Consider the following 18,298-nt stretch of genomic DNA (forward strand, 5'->3'; position numbering starts at 1 on the left):
GAAGGAAGGATAGAAACCCGAAGTGGACAGAGGGACAGTGGGAAGTTCATGTGCAGAAGTATGAAGGTGATAGCAAGCAAGGAAATGGCCACATTTTTGTTATAGCCTTAGCATATGTTTATATAAGGCAGCAGAGCTTCCAAAGAACAGCCACACCAATTTGTTAATTGAGCAACGTTCTATCCAAGGAGCCAAACCAGCTAGGCTAAAATGATTAATTTCTATATTACATGAATTTCACCTTCATAAAAAGAACATCTGACCAAAAATAAATAAGTAAAAGAATAAAAGTGGACAAATAATGGATGCTCTCTTGTATTTGCTTTAAAAGGACCCAGTTTGAGGGGAGTAGGGACTGGAGGGCAGGTACGGATGAAGAAAGATTGACCACATGTTGATAATTGTTGGTTGGGGTTTATTATTATACTATTCACTTTTTGCCTATGGTTGAAAATTCCTTGGTAAAGAGTTAAATAAAAGAATGAATAAGAGCTTGCCAGGCAGTGGGGCTGGGGGAGGGGTCGCTGCGAGGAGGAACGGCAGGCCCAAAGGGGCGGAGGAGGGTGGTGGCACCAGGCGTGGAGTGAGGAGAGGCAGGACATTAAGACTCGGGCCAACCCAGCCCACTAGTGGAGAGCCACGCTTCCCTCTTCCTTCCTTCCCTTTCCCTTCCTGCTTCTTTTTCTCTTTCTCACTCTCTCCCTCCCTCCCTTACTGCTTTCCTTCTTTTTCATGAAGTCGTGGTTTTAAGCAGAATCTTCGCAAAGCTGCTTGGTCAGCGGTCACCAAGCGCAGGCCCACCACGCCTCACTTCCTGGCAGGGCCTCATCCAGAGCCCATTTAACCTCACGTTGACATCATCCTGACAAACAGGGCTATGTGGAACCCTGGCCCCTAGCCGACGAAAAGCAGTGTTTAGAAGGGAGTTGGAAGGCAACCACATTGGCAATAATGAAACGTGACAGCCACAGCCTGGCTTGGGAGGATAAAGACAGGGAAGCCGGTGAAAAGAGATATTAATTAAAAAATATTAATTAATTAAAAAAAGAGAATAAAAACACACAGTCACCAAGGAAATGCAAGTCAAAACCACAATGAGGTATCCTTTCACACCCTCAGGGCGGGGACGAGTCAGAGAATGAGGCAGCCGAGGGTGTGGAGGCCGCTGGTGGGGATGGAAAGGGCTCAGCCACTTGGGAAACAGTCTGATCGTGTCTCAAAGGGCTGCACATAGTCACTGTGACCCAGCAGTGCCACTCCGAGGTGTACGCCCGCGAGAAAGGGAACATGTTCATTCAAAAACGTGCGCATGAATGTTCACAGTAGCATTATTCCAAATGGCCAAAACAGTGAAAACAACCAACCACCAAATAGCCACCGCCTGATGAAGGATAAAAATGTGGTATGTCCATACGATGCCATTTTTTTTTTTTTTTTAATTGATTTTCCACAGAGAGGAAAGGAAATAGCTAGAAATGTCGATGAGAGAGAAACCGACCAGCTGCCTCTTGCACACCCCCTACTGGGGATGTGCCCGCAACCAATGTACATGCCCTTGACCGGAATCGAACCTGGGACCTTTCAGTCCGCAGACCGACGCTCTAGCCATTGAGCCAAACCGGTTCGGCTACAATGCCATCTTATTCGGCAACAAAAAGGAATGAAGTACTGAAAGCATGCTACCACATGAATGAAGCTTGAAAACACCCTAAATAAAAGAAGCCAGGCACAAAGGATCACATATTGCATGACTCCATCTATTATATATGAATGTCCAGAATAGGCACGTCCACAGAAAGCTTAGTGGTTCCTTAGGGCTGGGAGGGAGAGGAGAGCAGCAGGGTGGCAGCTGAGGCGTGCAGAGTTCCTTTTTGGTCTGATGGAAATGTTCTGGAATCAGCGATGCTGGGTGCACAGCTCTGTGAATATACGAAAAACCACTGAGTAGAACACTTTAAATGGGCAAATTGTATGGTGTGTGAAAGCTGCCATTTTTTTTTTTAAAGAACAAAAAGCACAGTAGACTAGGGTGTTTTAGTGCAGGGGCAAAGAGCATCACACTCCAATCATCTGAGTCAGCTTCTCCAGGCTGACCTCTGGGTCATGACGATTACATTACTTTCAGCAGGAAGTGTGTCATATGTTTGGGAAGACACCTGCTGGAAATAAGTAAGAGAAGAGAAGCGTACCCCACTGCTTAAAACTGTGTGTGATCAGGTCTCTATTAAAAGGAGGCTATCAAGGGCCACTGGGGCAGGCAGCTGCCCCCACCGGATGATAACACTTGTGAACTCAACTTTTCACTCATGAGTTACACATACTCTTTAAGCTTAATTAGCTAAGAAAAAGATTCATTGATATATATATATATATATATATATATATATATATATATATATATATCCATCCCATTTTTGGTCATTCCTAGACCTCAGCTCCGTACTCCCATTTTGTCCTGTCCTGATGCTTCATCAGCTCAGGGATTACAGCTTATGCTTCTATGACGATTGTGTGCTGGGCATCAATCAAGCACTGTACTAAGAATATCCTTTTAGCTGGAAAAGAACTAAGGTGACTGACTTTACACGGAGGCCCAGAAAAAGTGATCTGCATTCTCAAGGTCAGAGAGTCTGATTTCTTGTCCAGCCCGATGGGATGGCAGAAATAGCATGGGCCTTATGGCAAACTCAGCTGAATGCGGAAGCCGGCTTTGCCATTTACGAGTGGAACGGCTTACCCACAGGATGAGATCCAAGCACCTATCTGAGCTTCTGTTTCCATCTGCAGCATGGATCTAGGCCACCTCCTCTTCGGAGGAGTTGTAGGAGTTAGAAGGGAACAAGTGGCACTGTGTCTGAAAGTATTTAATACACAACATTTTTAAATTCCACTTTTTAACAAGCACCTTTGAAGTGCCAGGCACCATTCCAGGCACTAAGGACATAGCCATCAACACAACAATGTCTTTGTGGGTAAGAAAGCTCCAGTAAGATCTATCATTAGCCAATCGTATGGGAGTCCATTTGCAAGTTTGTTCTCAATGGCTGTGACGTTCTCTTTTGTTGTTTCTGTTGTCAGGGTGTAGTTGACCTATACTGATTTTTTTGGTTTCCCAAACCAACTCATGAGCCAGGGCTGGCCAGGGACAGCTCACATTCTGGCTACTGGGCCCTTTTTCCTCAGGTAAGAATGGGAAACATGTTATATTCTAAAGAGATTAAGATGAGTGAGACAAATACCTGTCTTCAAGGAATTATCAGTCTATTATTAATATTAATAGCCCTGCCGGTGTTGCTCAGTGGTTGAGTGTCGACCCATAAACCAAGAGGTAACTGGTTTGGTTCCCAGTCAGGGCACATGCCTGGGTTGGGAGCTCAATCCCCAGTGCGGACGGGGTGCAGGAGGCAGCCGATCAATGTTTCTCTCTCATCCATGTTCCCATCTCTTTATCCCTCAAATCAGTAAGAACATCTTTAAAAAATAATATTAATAATGGAGACTATTTGTGAAGCGCTTACTCTGCCTCAGTTGGCGAGCAAGGCACCGTATAATTATTTAATCCTCAGAATCTTCTCTTTAAGGTATAGTGGTTATCATTTATTTCCATCATGGTTTACTGTATATTTAATAGGAGTCTCAGAAACTGTTGAAATGAAGTCTTCTAAAAGAATATTCCTTTGGACAATTTAAGCATTAAAGCAGAAACCTGAATAAATTTTGTCAAGTCCTTTTGCTCTAGCATTTAAGAATTAAAATTTTTTTGAATCTTTTTTTTTTTTTTTTTTTTTTTTTTTTAGAGGAGAGAAAGAAACATCAAGAGAAACACTGATCAGCTGCCTCCTGCACACCTTCCCCCTGGGGGGTTGAGCCTGAGACCGCAACTGAGCATGATGGGGAATTCAACAGGTGATCGCTTGGTGCATGGGGTGACGCTCAATCCACTAGTCACACTGAGGATGGTGGAGGGGTCGAATTTAAGAATTTTAATGCCAAAGGTGACAGGGATTGTTTCTGTAACAAGCATTGAACTCTGAGCTTCCTAGATACCAAATAAAAATTTCAACTCCTCTCCATTATAGGATCAAAAGGCAAAAGATCAAATACCTTGGACAGCATTTCTCAACCAGCCAATTGACTTAATGACATGAAAAAGGTGACAGGTTCCTTTAGTAAATATTATAATTACCTTTAAACACAAGGCTGGGTCATTGCACCTCCCAACAGCTTTAATGGCTTCTCTTGCAACCATAGAGCAAGCCTTTACATAGCACTCAAGGTTTCTTCAAACCTCCCCTACCACTTGAACTTTGTTATGATTCACACTTCCTCCCAGGGCAGCCTACTAGCCATCCAAGGCTCACATCCATTGCTTGAAATACTCATCTTGGCCTTTTTCACTTCTGTGAGTTTTGCTTATATTGTTCCTTCAATGTGGAATGCCCTCCTCATTCATCTCCACTCATCAAAACCCATCCTCTCTCAGCCCAGACACCACTCCCTCCTCGCCTTTCCTAATTGCCCTCTCAGAACTGCTTCCCCCTTCTCGCTCCCACACGTGGCTTCTGACTCTGTTACAACATGTATCTCCTTCTGCCACATTCCTTTCTTCTGGACTTAGCACATCCCCACAGCGCAGTCTTGCACACAGAATGGCTCAGACGCTGTTGGATGAATGAAGGGCTGGACTGAATCGGCTATCCCAGCTGCTGCAAGCACACTTCCCACGTGTGCCCTCTGGCAGCGGGACGTCCATTTGAGCACCAAGCCCAGAAATCCAGGGCTGTAAGAAACTTGGCCCAGAGCCTCTTCTAAAACAATCGTCTATTATAGCCTGGCATTAGCAACACTATCAACCTTTTTATTGTTTTGTTTTAACCTCTCCTCAATGGACTTATTATTTTAAGTTTTTAATTTATATATATAATTTAAATTCAGAAAGGACGGGAGAGGGAACGATAGAAATATCAATGATGAGAATCATTGATGGGTTGCCTCCTGCACACTACCCACTGGGGATCCAGCCCGAAATTTGGGCATGTGCCCTTGACTGGAAATTGAACCTGGGACCCTTCAGGATGCTCTATCCACTGAGCCAAACCAGCTTGGCTAAGTTTTTATATTTTTAATTAAAAAATACACAAATAAAAGATACGTATTTTATAGGAGTCAAGCATAAAAGTCCCACCATTACTCCCTTCCCCAGAAGTAACTATTGGGAAGTTTTCTATGCAGTTAATTTTCTATATATTTACAAATATATTTATTTACACAAAATATTTTATTTAAAAAATATATTTTATTGATTTTTTTTTTTAACAGAGAGAAAGGGAGAGGGATAGTTAGAAACATAAATGAGAGAGAATTGATTAGCTGCCTCCTGCACACCTTCTACTGGGGATGTGCCCGCAACCAAGGTACATGCCCTTGACTGGAATTGAACCTGGGATCTTTCAGTCTGCAGGCCGATGCTCTATCCACTGAGCCAAATAGGTTAGAGCCAAAAATATTTTAAATATAAATAGGAGACAATTCCACAACTGGCTGCACCCCCCCTTCCTCCCAATTTAATGCACTGATTTACACACAAGGCTGAACATTTTCTTTTGAATGCTTATTGGCAATTCATTTCTTTTTTTGTGAACTATTTTGTCATAACCTTTGTCTATTTTCTATCGAGTTGACTTTTCCTCTTGGTTTTTATTAATTCTTATACTGACATCCATCTTTTGTTACATATCCTGCATAGATCTATTTCCCATCACATTCATTTTCTATTTCCTGCCAGTGTAACTTTGAGCAAGCCATTTTACTCATGCCTCACTGACTTTAGCTCCACGAGGACATTGCTTGCGGGAGATTGTGGGGGAATTAAGTGAGAACTACACGTCAAGTATCAAGCATTATGCCTGGCATTCAATAAGTACTTAACAAATGTACCTACTCTATCTAGACTTAGTCCATAGAGTTTAAAAGTAACACATCTGAATCCTTTAGGTGAGTCATACATTTTCTATTGTAATTGGCTATACTGTCCTCTATCTCCCCAAACTCTTTGCTACATGGCAACTTCTCAGATTTATGCTACCAGCCTTCCATTCTCCAAAGTTTTTAGTGAATGAAAGTAAAGCAGGCTTTGAAATTACGTATCACCTATCATCAAAGTTGCTCTTTGTGCCCATTATGCACTGTACAACACTAAGATGTATCCTTCATAGTGTAACTTACTTATCGAGCCCCTTGGGATTGGGCAATGTACAACCTACATTCTGTTTCTAGAAGCTTAAGGAAGGGCATTCTCACAATTTTAAAAACTTTCTCAAGAGATCCCTCTTATCTTCACAACATCCACTAGGTAAGATCAAGATGGGTGTGATGTTTCTAGTTTATAGATGTGGTAGGAGGAACAGAGCTACTAAACCAGAAGTGTGGCCCCAAATATCTTGAAATGCAGATTGCTTAGTACCCTGTCAAAGGCAAGATTAAGATTCTGGATTTCCAGAGGCTTCCGATAGATCAAAAGCTGTAATAGAAATTACTACCTCAGCCTGAGCCGGTTTGACTCAGTGGATACCGCATTGGCCTGGTGACTGAAGGGCCCCAGTTTGACTCCAGTGAAAGGCGTGTATATTAGTTGCAGGCTTGATCCCCGGCCCTGGTCAGGGTGTGTGGGAGGCAACCAATCGATGCGTCTCTCTCACACCAATGTTTCTCTCTCAGTCTCTCCCTTCTACTCTCTCTAAAAATCAATGAAAAAATATCCTCAGGTGAGGATTAACAAAAAATAAAAAAATTACTACCTCTACTACAAAACCATCGATGGAATTAGGCTAGATAAACCCTTTACATGTACATGGAACTCGAAATCTTAAATGTTTACCAAGTATGTTTATACACGCATCATAACATTTGTTTATTAATGAATGGACAGGGATTATCATACCCACTGTGGAATCTTCAGATGCTGAATTGGAAGTACTGCCTCTAAAGAACTCCCTCCAAAGGTCTTAAAGGCAGTCTTATCAGTCTAAAGGAATTGTGGCAAAGTGCCACATTGGAAGTGATGTGTGTAAAATCCAGGGAGACAGTGATAGCCACTCAGCTATCAGTTACAGTTTCAAGATACTAGCTAAACATATACTCGCACATGCATGCACTCACACAACACATACACACAGTTCCTAATGCACAAACTAGTGGAAAGTTTTCAGACTGACAAGGTTGTCATTGGAAACGAAATATGCAAAAATAAAGAGCAAAACAAACCCAAGTCCAACCACCTCGTTAATAGCTGAGGTCTTTATTTCAATTTGTATATACAGTAAAAGTGCTGCTGAGAATCTGCAGCAACCAGACAAAACATAAAATGTAATCCTCTCTCAACAATTAGCAGCTTAAGATCTATCAACTACAGTGTTAACGTTCACACATTCACAAGTGTCATTTCTGTACTTTTCAATTCGTGCGAGTTTTTATTCTTACACACTTTGATAAAACACACTTACAGTCTAGAAGTCAGTCCTACTGGGGATATCACTTAGCATACATAACACACAGATAGAAATGTTAACTCTTAAGAGCCACATTCAAAATCCCCAGTCTCATTGAGGGGTGGGAACCATAATTTTGCCTTTGTGAATTTGTTGACTATAGTATTTGGTTTTGTTTTGGATGCATATTTTCCAAAGCTGAAAGGCAGCTCTGTACTGGAACTCTCTCGAAATTCAGCATTTCATCTGACTGTACCTCAAAGGAATATGAAATTAGAAACAAAACCAAAGGTAGTTAAAGACACATGAAAATATGCTCATTATTAGGACATGACTAGCAAGGAAGGCTTAATCTCAGTATTTTCCTTATCAGATTTTTATGTCAATTGGGTGGAGGGGGTACAAGGGAAAGAGTCCCAGTCAATGTGAAGTGTAAAATTAAGGAGCCACTGGAATAGAAAGCCTCCCTTGCTAGGATGCACTGAGTATATACCAAGGAATTGAAATTGCAGCAGACATGTCCTTCAGTTATCATAAAAAATGTAAAATATTAGTCATTCTATAACCTGAACATAGTCACCCAGGCTATCACAGCCTCAGGCACCACCACTGACAAGTAATCCAGGAATGCTTCATTTCAAAGGGAATGCATGTAGTCTTTAAAAGAGAAGAAGTATTAAAATGATGGGAATTTTCCATCTACAGAACAATTGTTAAATCATTAGAGCAAGGTTATAGAAGAGCAGACAAGAGAATCCAAGAACAGTCACAATGCAAAGAAACTCAAAGGTAATAGGTATGGGCAGCAGAAAATGGGAAAGGCATTAAACCATATTCATAGTTACACATAGCATTAAATGCAAACAACTGTTGGACCTGCTGAACAATCAAGAAACAAGAGAGCTAGAAGGGCCATCACTGTGCCTGATCCAACCCGCAGGTCCTTCCTAGGACAGCTTGAGAGAAAATGGAAATTTAGCACAGGCATGTTTGGCTGGGAGATCAGGGGGCTTTCCAGAGGTAAAAACATTCCTTTGATAGAAATCATCCCAAGGCATAAGGAATAATTTAAATTCATCTATCACAGTGACTTCTAGTGCCCGCCAAAATTAGTAGCCTTTACACAGGTTAGGGAACGCAAAGGTTCCATCTTAGAAAAACTGGCAAACTGTGGCTCTCTATTCTGAGCCTTAAGCTAAAACAGCAAGAACAAACTGTGCTAGTTCAACAAAGTCATGGTGTCCTTTGGCATGCCGGTCTAAAATCACTGCAATATTTTTAGACAAAGTTAACATTTTCAATACATCGGCTTCGGAACAATTTGTTTTTGGCCCGAACATGAATTGGTTCCAATTATTTTTTTAAAAGAAAAATCTCCCTTGTGATTTAAAAAAAAAAGAAAAAGAAAAAATTCCACCCTGGTCCCTGCTCTGGGCACTACTTTTGAGAGGTCAACAGAGCTAACAGGTGTGCTACAATCATCCGGGGATAGAATGAAGACTGGGATACCTGAGTTAAAATATCAAAATGATTACGGTAACAACATGCTGACTCTGAGAAAGCCAGCCTGCCAAAGCCACCAGCGGCTGGAGCCGTCATGTAAACCATGCTGTCAGACAGACAAGGCAATGCTAATCTGGTTCAAAGGAATTTTCCGGGATAGGGGGAGACAGGCAAAGCATGTTCTCTTTCTGGGGCACATCATGTGCCCAGTGCTCATTACTCGGTTGCACAGAGCTGAGGCTAAGAGGTGACTTAATGCCACAAATATACTTTCTAGATAAGCTCTAAAAGCCCAAATTCCACCAAGATGATGAAACTGGTTATAGAGAGGGGAAGAAGTCTCAGTCCATTTTTCTAAACTGTCTATAAAAGTCCACTGAGCACAATTATGTTAATGTCAGTCTATATGACTAGGAAGCTGACAACACTTTATACACCCCAAACCTGGGTCCTTCTAACCTGATATCTCCTTCTCTGCTCTTTAGGGAGAATCACCATCAGTTAATTCTCTCAGGCAGACGAAATAAAGCTTTGAAATTAAGGATGCAGGGGCCAAAATGCAGACAGAAGATTCATAATCACTTTGGTTTCAGTAATTAGGAGGTGTTAACAAATAAATTAAGGAAACACAAGGAATTATTATGACTCTCTTAGTCTCATTTTTCCCTAAAGACAGTTCAGTCCAAAGCCACTGAGTGAACATTCTCTTAGGACAAAAAAATCTCCATCCTATCAAGCTGGTTTGTGAAAACAACTTCTCCCAGCACATCCCTTTCCTCTCCAACCAAGCCAAGCCCATGAAGTGGTGGTGGTGACGGGGCAGCAAACAGCAAACAGCAGCAGCAGCAGCCAGACAAGGGAGTTTAAGCTGCATCACAAAACAAGGGCATCAGAGGGCAGCATTTATAGCAAGTCTTCCTTTACTCAAACTGTTCCAAGACAAGAGGCAGCAGCACACTTAAATATCCACACATTTCTTCATTTAAAAACATCACTTCTTTATTTCAAAGGAAAAGTAAAAGACCCTCCCAAACACTTTCAAAAAACAAAACAAAAAAACACAAACCACCCAATAATATTAACAATAAAAAATCCTATTAGAAACCATAAGGAAGCACTGAGAGTTTGAGTATTACATTCTTCAAGTATGCTGTTCGGATTTTTTTTTTTAATTGATGACTATACACGTTTTTTAAAAAACCTTAAAAGTGCGGCCATGGGATTTTGCTTAAAATTAAGTATTTGGAGGGCTACTTCAAAATACTGTAGTAGGATTATGCAGTGATCCTGTGGGGCACGATGCTCTCACACTTGTATCCTAGCAAAGGTTAAAGGACCAGGTTCAAAGGCAACCACACTTTCAGCATCAGCACGAGTGGCCAACTGGGTGAGAAAGCCAGGGAGACCCTTGTGTTCTTCCATGGACAAGGAAAATCCGCCCTGAATCCAAAACTCAGACATGGAATGTGGTAGGATTTCACAGTAAAGTTAGTCTGGGAGGGGAGAGGTGGTGAGCCCAGACCAGGCAGGGTGTTAGGTTTGACTGGTTTCCCTAATCAGGTTTTCGCATCTTTTTAGTGGGTTTTAGTGCAGTTTTTCAAGCCACATTTTAGATTCCCTTCAGTGTGCTCCAGATTGTTGGTTCATGTTAAAGGACTGTTTAAGATTTGCATCCCAAGGAAAATCATGCTACATAAAAATGATCCAAGAATTTTGCCCAAAAAACTTCTTGGATAAAATCTAAAAAATACTATTGCAATTGCGTCTCTTGAAGAAAAAAACATTATTCTAAATGTAAACAGATTCACTCAACTCTTTTGTTGTTGTAGAAAACTTCAGAGTAGGTAAGTTGCTGTCTAATTCTTTGCTGCATGCACTCGCCAGAGGGTAAGGGAGCACTGCCTTCTTTTGCCAGCATCATCTGGGGGATGAAAAGAACCGTTCCACATAGCTGAAGAGGGCATCCCAGTGCTTCCAGAGAAAGGCAAGGAAAACCACAAGAAATAAAGTGCTGAACGTCCTGTTGCGCGTCTTCATAAGAGGAACCACGCAGTTGGCTACTGTGGAGACAAAGACCAAAAGAACTGCCATGACAGCCAGAAGAATGTTGATGAGTTTGCCCAGAAGGTTCCGGGCAGTGGCATTCTCCAGCCCTTCCAGCTGCACCACCTGCTGCTGCTGCTGCTGCAGCTCCATCTTGGAGATGCGGGTCTGGCACGCCTCCAGGGCCTCCTGTGGGCCAGAACAGGGAACAGTTAAATCTTTTGCTCACAAGTAATGAGTAGCTGACTTGCCCCTGGGGCAAGCCAGATGCATCTTGAGCTATGCCAATGATTTTAAATATACTAGAGAGTGACCACAGCATCATAGTAAAATAGAAGACTCCTTTGTTTCTCTCCTTAAATTTACAAATCAGACTAATATAATTAAAAAAACGATCCCCTGCTCAACATACAAACATGCCTAAAAGATCAAAGCATCAGAACAGCTGAAGAACCCTGCAAAGAAGGCTAAGACCTGGGCGGGCAACCCAGAGGTGATGACAACTGTTGCTGGCAGTTGGGTGAAGCTATAAGATCACGAACTTGCCTCCCTTGTCCCACCCAACCCAGCAGAGCCAGACAGAGAAAACTGAGCTATCTTAGACAGGACAGCAGGGCTGCAGAATCATGAACATGTCCTGCCCCCATCCTGGCAGAGCCTAGTAGAGAGGCAGTAGGGACACCTCCAAAAACACAGTGGGGCCAGGGACCACTCGTAAAAAGAAGGTAGCTCTGGCCCTGGCCAGGTGGGTCAGTTAGTTGGAGTGTAATTCCAACTATTGAATAAAAATAAAAAAAAAAAAAAAAAAAAAGGACACATTAGAGCAAAGAACATATTTGGTATTTATTGAACTTTCCATACCCAAATGACAAGAATGTACATTCTTTTCAAGTGCACACAAAACATTCCCAAGGATAGACCATGCTGTAGCACAAAAACCAATCTCAATAAATTTGAAAAGACAGAAAACATACCAAAGCATATTATCTGATCAACATGGTATAAAACTATAAGAAGAAAGCTGACAAAAACATGAATATGTGAAGATAAAACAAAATTCTGCTGAACTATTGGGTCAAAGAAGAAATAAATAAAACAAAAGATCAAAAGATACAGAGAGACAAATAAAAATACGACATACCAAAATTTGGGGGGTGCAACAAAATGGTATGAAAAAGTTTACAGTATTACAGGCCTATCTCAAGAAATAAGAAAAATCTCAACAAACCACTTAACATTATACCTTAAAGAACTATAAAAAGAACCAAGAAATTCCAAAGTCAGTAGAAGAAAGTAATAAAAATTAGAGTGGGAATAAATGAAACAGAGAAAAAAGGATAATAGAAAAAAAAATAATGAAGCGAAGAGCTGGTTCTTTGAAAAGAAATAACTGACAAAACTCTGGCTAGACTTGCTAAGGAAAAAAAAGACTTAAATAAAATAAAAAATGAAAGAGAAGTTACAACTGACACCAGAGAAGTACAAAGAATTATGCAAGAATACTATGAAAGGCTTTATGCCACCAAATTTAATAATTTTGAATAAATAGACAGATTCTTAGAAATATATAGCCTTCCTAGACCGAGACATGAAAAATTGGAAAACCTAGCCGGGACCGGTTTGGCTCAGTGGATAGAGCGTCGGTCTGCGGACTGAGAGGTCCCGGGTTCGATTCCGGGCAAGGGCATGTGCCTTGGTTGCGGGCACGTCTCCAGTGGGGGGTGTGCAGGAGGCAGCTGATAGATGACTCTCTCATCGATGTTTCTGACTCTCTATCTCTCTCCCTTCCTCTCTGTATAAAATCAATAAAATATGTTAAAAAAAAAACACAATATGATAAGAAATAAATGTTGCATAGGATGTGGAGTAAAGAGAATTCTCCTATACTGTTGGTAAAAATATAAACTGGTGTAGCCACTATGGAATACAGCATGGAGGTTCCTAAAAAAATTAAGAATTAGCCCTAACCAGTTTGGCTTAGTGAATAAAGCATCGGCCTGTGGACTGAAGGGTCTCGGGTTCATATCCTGTCAAGGGTATGTACTTGGGTTGCAAGCCCTGGTCCTGGCCAAGGTACGTGCAGGAGGCAACCAATCCATATATCTCTCTTACAACGTTTCTTGCTCTTTGACTTTCTCTCCCTTCCACTCTCTAAAAACCAATAGGAAAATATATTTGGGTGAGAATTAATAAACAAATGATGAAATATTGCCATTTATGACAAGATGGATGGATTTTGAAAGACTTATGCTAAATAAAATAAGTCAGAAAGAAAAAAACAAGAAACCATATCATTTCATTCATATGTGGAATATAAAACAAAAAGCAAACAAACAAAAAGCAAAACAAAACAAATAAACCCATAGATACAGACAACAAAATGGTGGTTACCAGAGAAGAAGTGGGTAGGGGGAGGACAAAGAGAGTAAAGGGGGTTAAATACAAGGTGACAAAAGGAGTCTAGACTATTATTCACCTAAACTGTCCTCCATTGCACTCCTGTGGGATGGCTCACAAGAAGCCATTGATACCATTAGATTTGTTTGAAAATTTTATGGACAAGATCTCAAATATATAATGTTTCTTTTTTTTATAATTTTACTTCTTTTTCATTTAAAAATTATTAAGTTGCACAAGACACACCTACTTGTTCACCATAAAAAATTCAAATAGGACACATACTTTCTCTTGATATTTTCCTCAATTCCAGCCCCTGCTCTTGAAGTAAATACTGCAGTCTGGTTTGTTTTCATCCTTTCACCTATGTTTTAAGTGTATACAAATATGTGCCTAGAGAAATGAAATTCTTTTTTTATTTTCTATCATAATATAGGACTGTCCACGCTTGCCTCTTTCACTCAACAGTGAGTCTTGTCAATCTCTTCATGTCAACACGTGGAAATCCACCTCATTCTTTTTAACTGATGCAGGTAATTTTATAGTATAAATATGTCAGCCAGTTCCGTATTGGAGAGATTTAGGTTATTTCCAATGTTTCCACTATAACAATGGAGATACACCCTACCAGGTGTTCTTTTACGTCAAGTAAGTCCCTGACATCAGTGGAAAGGGCTCTCTGCTCTGTCTTTTAAGTACAGAGCAGAGAGTACTTCCCCCTTTTTAAGATTTACTGATCTGTGTAGAGAGGATACTATGCTCAAATACTAGACCAAATATTACAAGAGATCTGCTCCCCTTAAGGCTATGACCTTCACCCATTAGTTTTTATGAAATTTACCATAACACTCAGAGGATAGAACCTATTCCTAGGACAGATATCCTCCAAAATTCAGCATTGGTGGAACCCTGGGTTTTTCTGATCTTGGTTTCAATAGGTCCTGGTTTCCTAGGATTTGAACTGAAGGTCAGGCAACTTCAGACTGAAGCTAGCTGGAGAATGGACAAAGGATACTTCCAGATCCACTATGATCTTGTGGGGGGAAACTAAAAAATAAATAGAATTCCTGGCGCTTGGACAAGAAAATAGCTGGGCAAATAATATAGACATTCTCTTGATTCTTTTTTTTTTTTTTAAATATATTTTATTGATTTTGTACAGAGAGTAAGGGAGAGAGATAGAGAGTCAGAAACATCGATGAGAGAGAGTCATCGATCAGCTGCCTCTTGCACACCCCCTACTGGGGATATGCCCGCAGCCAAGGTACATGCCCTTGACCGGAATCGAACCCGGGACCTTTCAGTCCCCAAGCCGGCGCTCTATCCATTGAGCCAAACCGGTCCCGGCTCTCTTGATTCTTTTAGGCTACTGTAATACAAATTTCCTGGACCTTCTCCAAGACTAATTTCAAGATGTTCACATTAAATTACCAACTGTTCCCTTAGAAATACCTCCCAACTGGACGAGCAAAAGATAAATATTCTATTTTCCCACAGAATAAACTAGAAGGTTACTACGAGCCTTACACATGATTACCTTGTGGTATTCTCACAAACTGCCTAGCAATGTACCTCTACAAGGTTTTGACTTGGCAGCTAGGACAAAAGCCCCCTTTGCTACAGAAGATCGGCAAGATGGCCATGAGACTTGTCCGCACAAGCAGTAACTAACAGATGTAGTGCATATGGTTTCCCATAGGCTGAGACTATTTTGAGCCTAAGAAACATTTCCCAGAAACCCAAGCAAGCATATCACCTTCAAATTGTATATAGATTTTTGAGAAATGAAGAGCAGGTATATTATAGCTGGTATTGGTTTCTTTTGATACTCTAACCTCCCAACCTTTTCCCCCTAAACTTCTTTTTATTATGGTAAAATATACCTAACACAAAATTTACCATTTTAAAATGTACAATCTAATAACATTTAGTACATTCACAATGTTGTACACTACTATAAAAATTCCAGAACATTCTCATCACCCCAAAAAGAAACCCGCTGCTCCTCAGCTATCACTTTCCAGTTCCCTTTTCCACAGCCCCAGGCAACCACATATCTACTTTGTCTCCATATGTTGGCCTATTCTGGACATTCCATATAAATGGAATAATATAATATGTGTCTTCTGTAACAGGTTTCTTTTTTTTTTTTTTTAATATATTTTATTGATTTTGTACAGAGAGGAAGGGAGAGACACAGAGAGTCAGAAACATCGATGAGAGAGAGTCATCGATCAGCTGCCTCTTGCACACCCCCTACCGGGGATATGCCCGCAACCAAGGTACGTGCCCTTGACCGGAATCGAACCCGGGACCTTTCAGTCCCCGAGCCGACGCTCTATCCATTGAGCCAAACCAGTCCCGGCATGTAACAGGTTTCTTTTAACTGAATACCATGTTTTTCAGATTTACCTAGGTTGTAAAATTATCAGTACTTCATTCCTTTTTCTTTTTTTGTTAAAATATACATAACAAAATTTATCACTTTAACTTTTTAAGTATAAAGTTCAGTGGTATTAAATACATTCATTTTGTTATGCAACCATCACCATCATCTATCTTATGACTCTTTTCATCTTGTAAAACTGAAGCTCTATACCTATTTAACAACAATCCCCTATCCCATATCCCCTAGTCATTGGCAACCATCATTCTACTTTTTTTAATCTTTTGCTTTTACACTTGGATCCTTCATGCTAACCTGGATGTCCCGGGCCCGTTCATAGGACTGATATGCAATTTTCTCTTCCATGCTGGCCAATTCCTGCTTCAAGTTCAAGATTTCATTCTGATGGAGCTCTGTTAGGTCATTTAGTTGTTCTTCTAATCGTTCACATCTAAGAAGAGGGGGAAATTAAAAATTTAGGCATTCTGTATTTTCCTGGTGTTATTTACCTCTAATCCCCAAACTCATTCTGGAAAGGAATAAAATAAAAGCACAAAAAAGTTGAGTGGCCTGGTTTAACAGGGAATCCCAGTGGGTACAGCACTTCGCGAAAATGGGCAGTTTATCAGAAGGCCATATGATAGTGGCAACATAACTCTTTTACATTCTTCTTCACACACAGTATTTACAGAAATGCCAGCAACCCTGGTTAGCTTTGAGCATACCTGTAATAAATGAGGCAGTTCTTTTCTATTCTGAGTAGCATATGGGAGAAGTGAAAACTCAAGTACAATTAAGCAGGTCTCATCAAAAGATAAAGAAGCACATAAATGGAAACTGATCAAGCAGTCCCCAGTAGCATATTTTGACACTGGACAGGTCACTCACCTTGATGCCCATGATTCACAGCCCATCGTTCCCATGGTCAAGCACAGTGTCAAGGACATCTCAGTCAACACATACTTACTGAAAGCCTGATGTGTGTCAGGTATGTCAAAGTACTGGGAATACTGTGGTAAGCAAGATAGAAACCTGGCCCTCAGGAGTTTATATTCTAAAGTGGAAGTGGAAGAGATGAGGGAGAGGCAGAAAACCCGAGACGATGGCAGAAAGGGATAGTAATCCAGCATCACTAGGGGTACACAGCAGAGCACCCGGTGGCTGGTTAAGATGGAAGGCCTCTTCGGGTTCAGCACTCTTCAACAATGAAAACTGAAACTTGAATGATGATATGAATAAGTGCTGTGAAGATGGGGGTAGAGGATATATTAAAGCAGAAGGAATAACAAAAATGAAGTTATCAAGGTGAAAAATAAGCTTCATAAGTTTGAGGTGTTCAATGTGTCAGTTCCTTGGGATTTAAGAAAAAGGAATGTAGGCCTTTGTGACTATAGCTGAGGGAAAATGAAGGGAGATGAGATTCTTTGGGAGCAAGGTGATTTTATTATTTTATTTATTATTTATTTATTGTCTACAGTTTTACATATGTCTCCTTTTCCCCCCAACTTGACAACATCCTTCCCCCCACTCCGCCGCAGCCATTCCCACCCCAGGCAAGCCCCCACCACCCCAGTGTCTGTGTCCATTGGTTATGCTAATATGCATGCATACAAGTCCTTTGGGAGCAAGATGATTTTATTTATTTATTTTTTAATATATTTTATTGATTTTTTACAGAGAGGAATTGAGAGGAATAGAGAGTTAGAAACATTGATGAGAAAGAAACATCGAACAGCTGCCTCCTGCACACCACCCACTGGGGATGTGCCCACAACCAAAATACGTGCCCTTGACCGGAATCGAATCTGGGACCCTTCAGTCCACAGGCCAATGCTCTATCCACTGAGTCAAACCGGTTTTGGCGGGAGCAAGGTGATTTTAATTCACCTTGTATGACTAGCACTAGGATTACATATAAGAGATCTTATTCTACATAAAGATGGAACCTAGGCAGGGCATCTAATGACCCATGGGACTGGAACAGGTTTAAAGAACAATAGCAGAATTTCTATGTAGAAAAGAGCATGGGTAAAGGACAAGAGGTAGAAATATATTAGGATAATTTGAATAGTGGATCTATATTGGAGGAAATAAGGGAAGTTTGGTCTTAAAAGATAGGCAGGTGAGTGAGGATTCTGGAATAGACAGTAGATGGGTCCAAAGCAGATTGCTGAAAGGGGAAAGGGTGACATGATGAACATAGTGTTTTAGGAAAACAGGTTATATGTTAGTGGTGAGGAGGACAGACTGGGGTACGTTGTGTGGAGTCCCAAGAATCAAACAAAGAGCTACATAGGTAAGAGAAAGATTGAAGACTACACATTTAAAAAGACTAGAAAGGAAATAATAAACACAGTCCCAGCTTGTGGTGACGAGAATGGAAGCCTCTGTCAGACAGAGGGCATATCCCAACTGGAGCAGATACTTACTAGCGAGCACTACTCAGGTAAGCACAAACCGAACACTAGCATGTGAGCCTCAG

At 40.9% G+C, this 18,298-nt stretch overlaps 1 protein-coding gene across 10 annotated transcripts in view; it reads right to left on the reverse strand.

Moving 5' to 3' along the window:
- Nucleotides 1–7,268: 7,268 nt before the first annotated feature.
- Nucleotides 7,269–18,298, reverse strand: part of TMCC1 (transmembrane and coiled-coil domain family 1) — a 105,881-nt gene continuing 94,851 nt past the window's right edge. For 8 of the 10 annotated variants that reach the window (XM_084902577.1, XM_084902578.1, XM_084902580.1 and 5 more), the window contains 2 exons: nucleotides 16,132–16,267; nucleotides 7,269–11,222 (listed from right to left, as the gene is read on the reverse strand). In XM_084902577.1, the coding sequence (XP_084758703.1) occupies nucleotides 10,908–11,222; nucleotides 16,132–16,267 (451 nt within the window). In that variant the 3' untranslated portion in view covers nucleotides 7,269–10,907. The remainder of the gene's footprint in view (nucleotides 11,223–16,131; nucleotides 16,268–18,298) is intronic. The other 2 variants (XR_014796665.1, XM_084902579.1) reach the window with 2 other exon arrangements.

Source organism: Pipistrellus hanaki (assembly GCF_964339955.1).
Source record: "Pipistrellus hanaki genome assembly, chromosome: 13".
Lineage (NCBI taxonomy): Eukaryota > Metazoa > Chordata > Mammalia > Chiroptera > Vespertilionidae > Pipistrellus > Pipistrellus hanaki.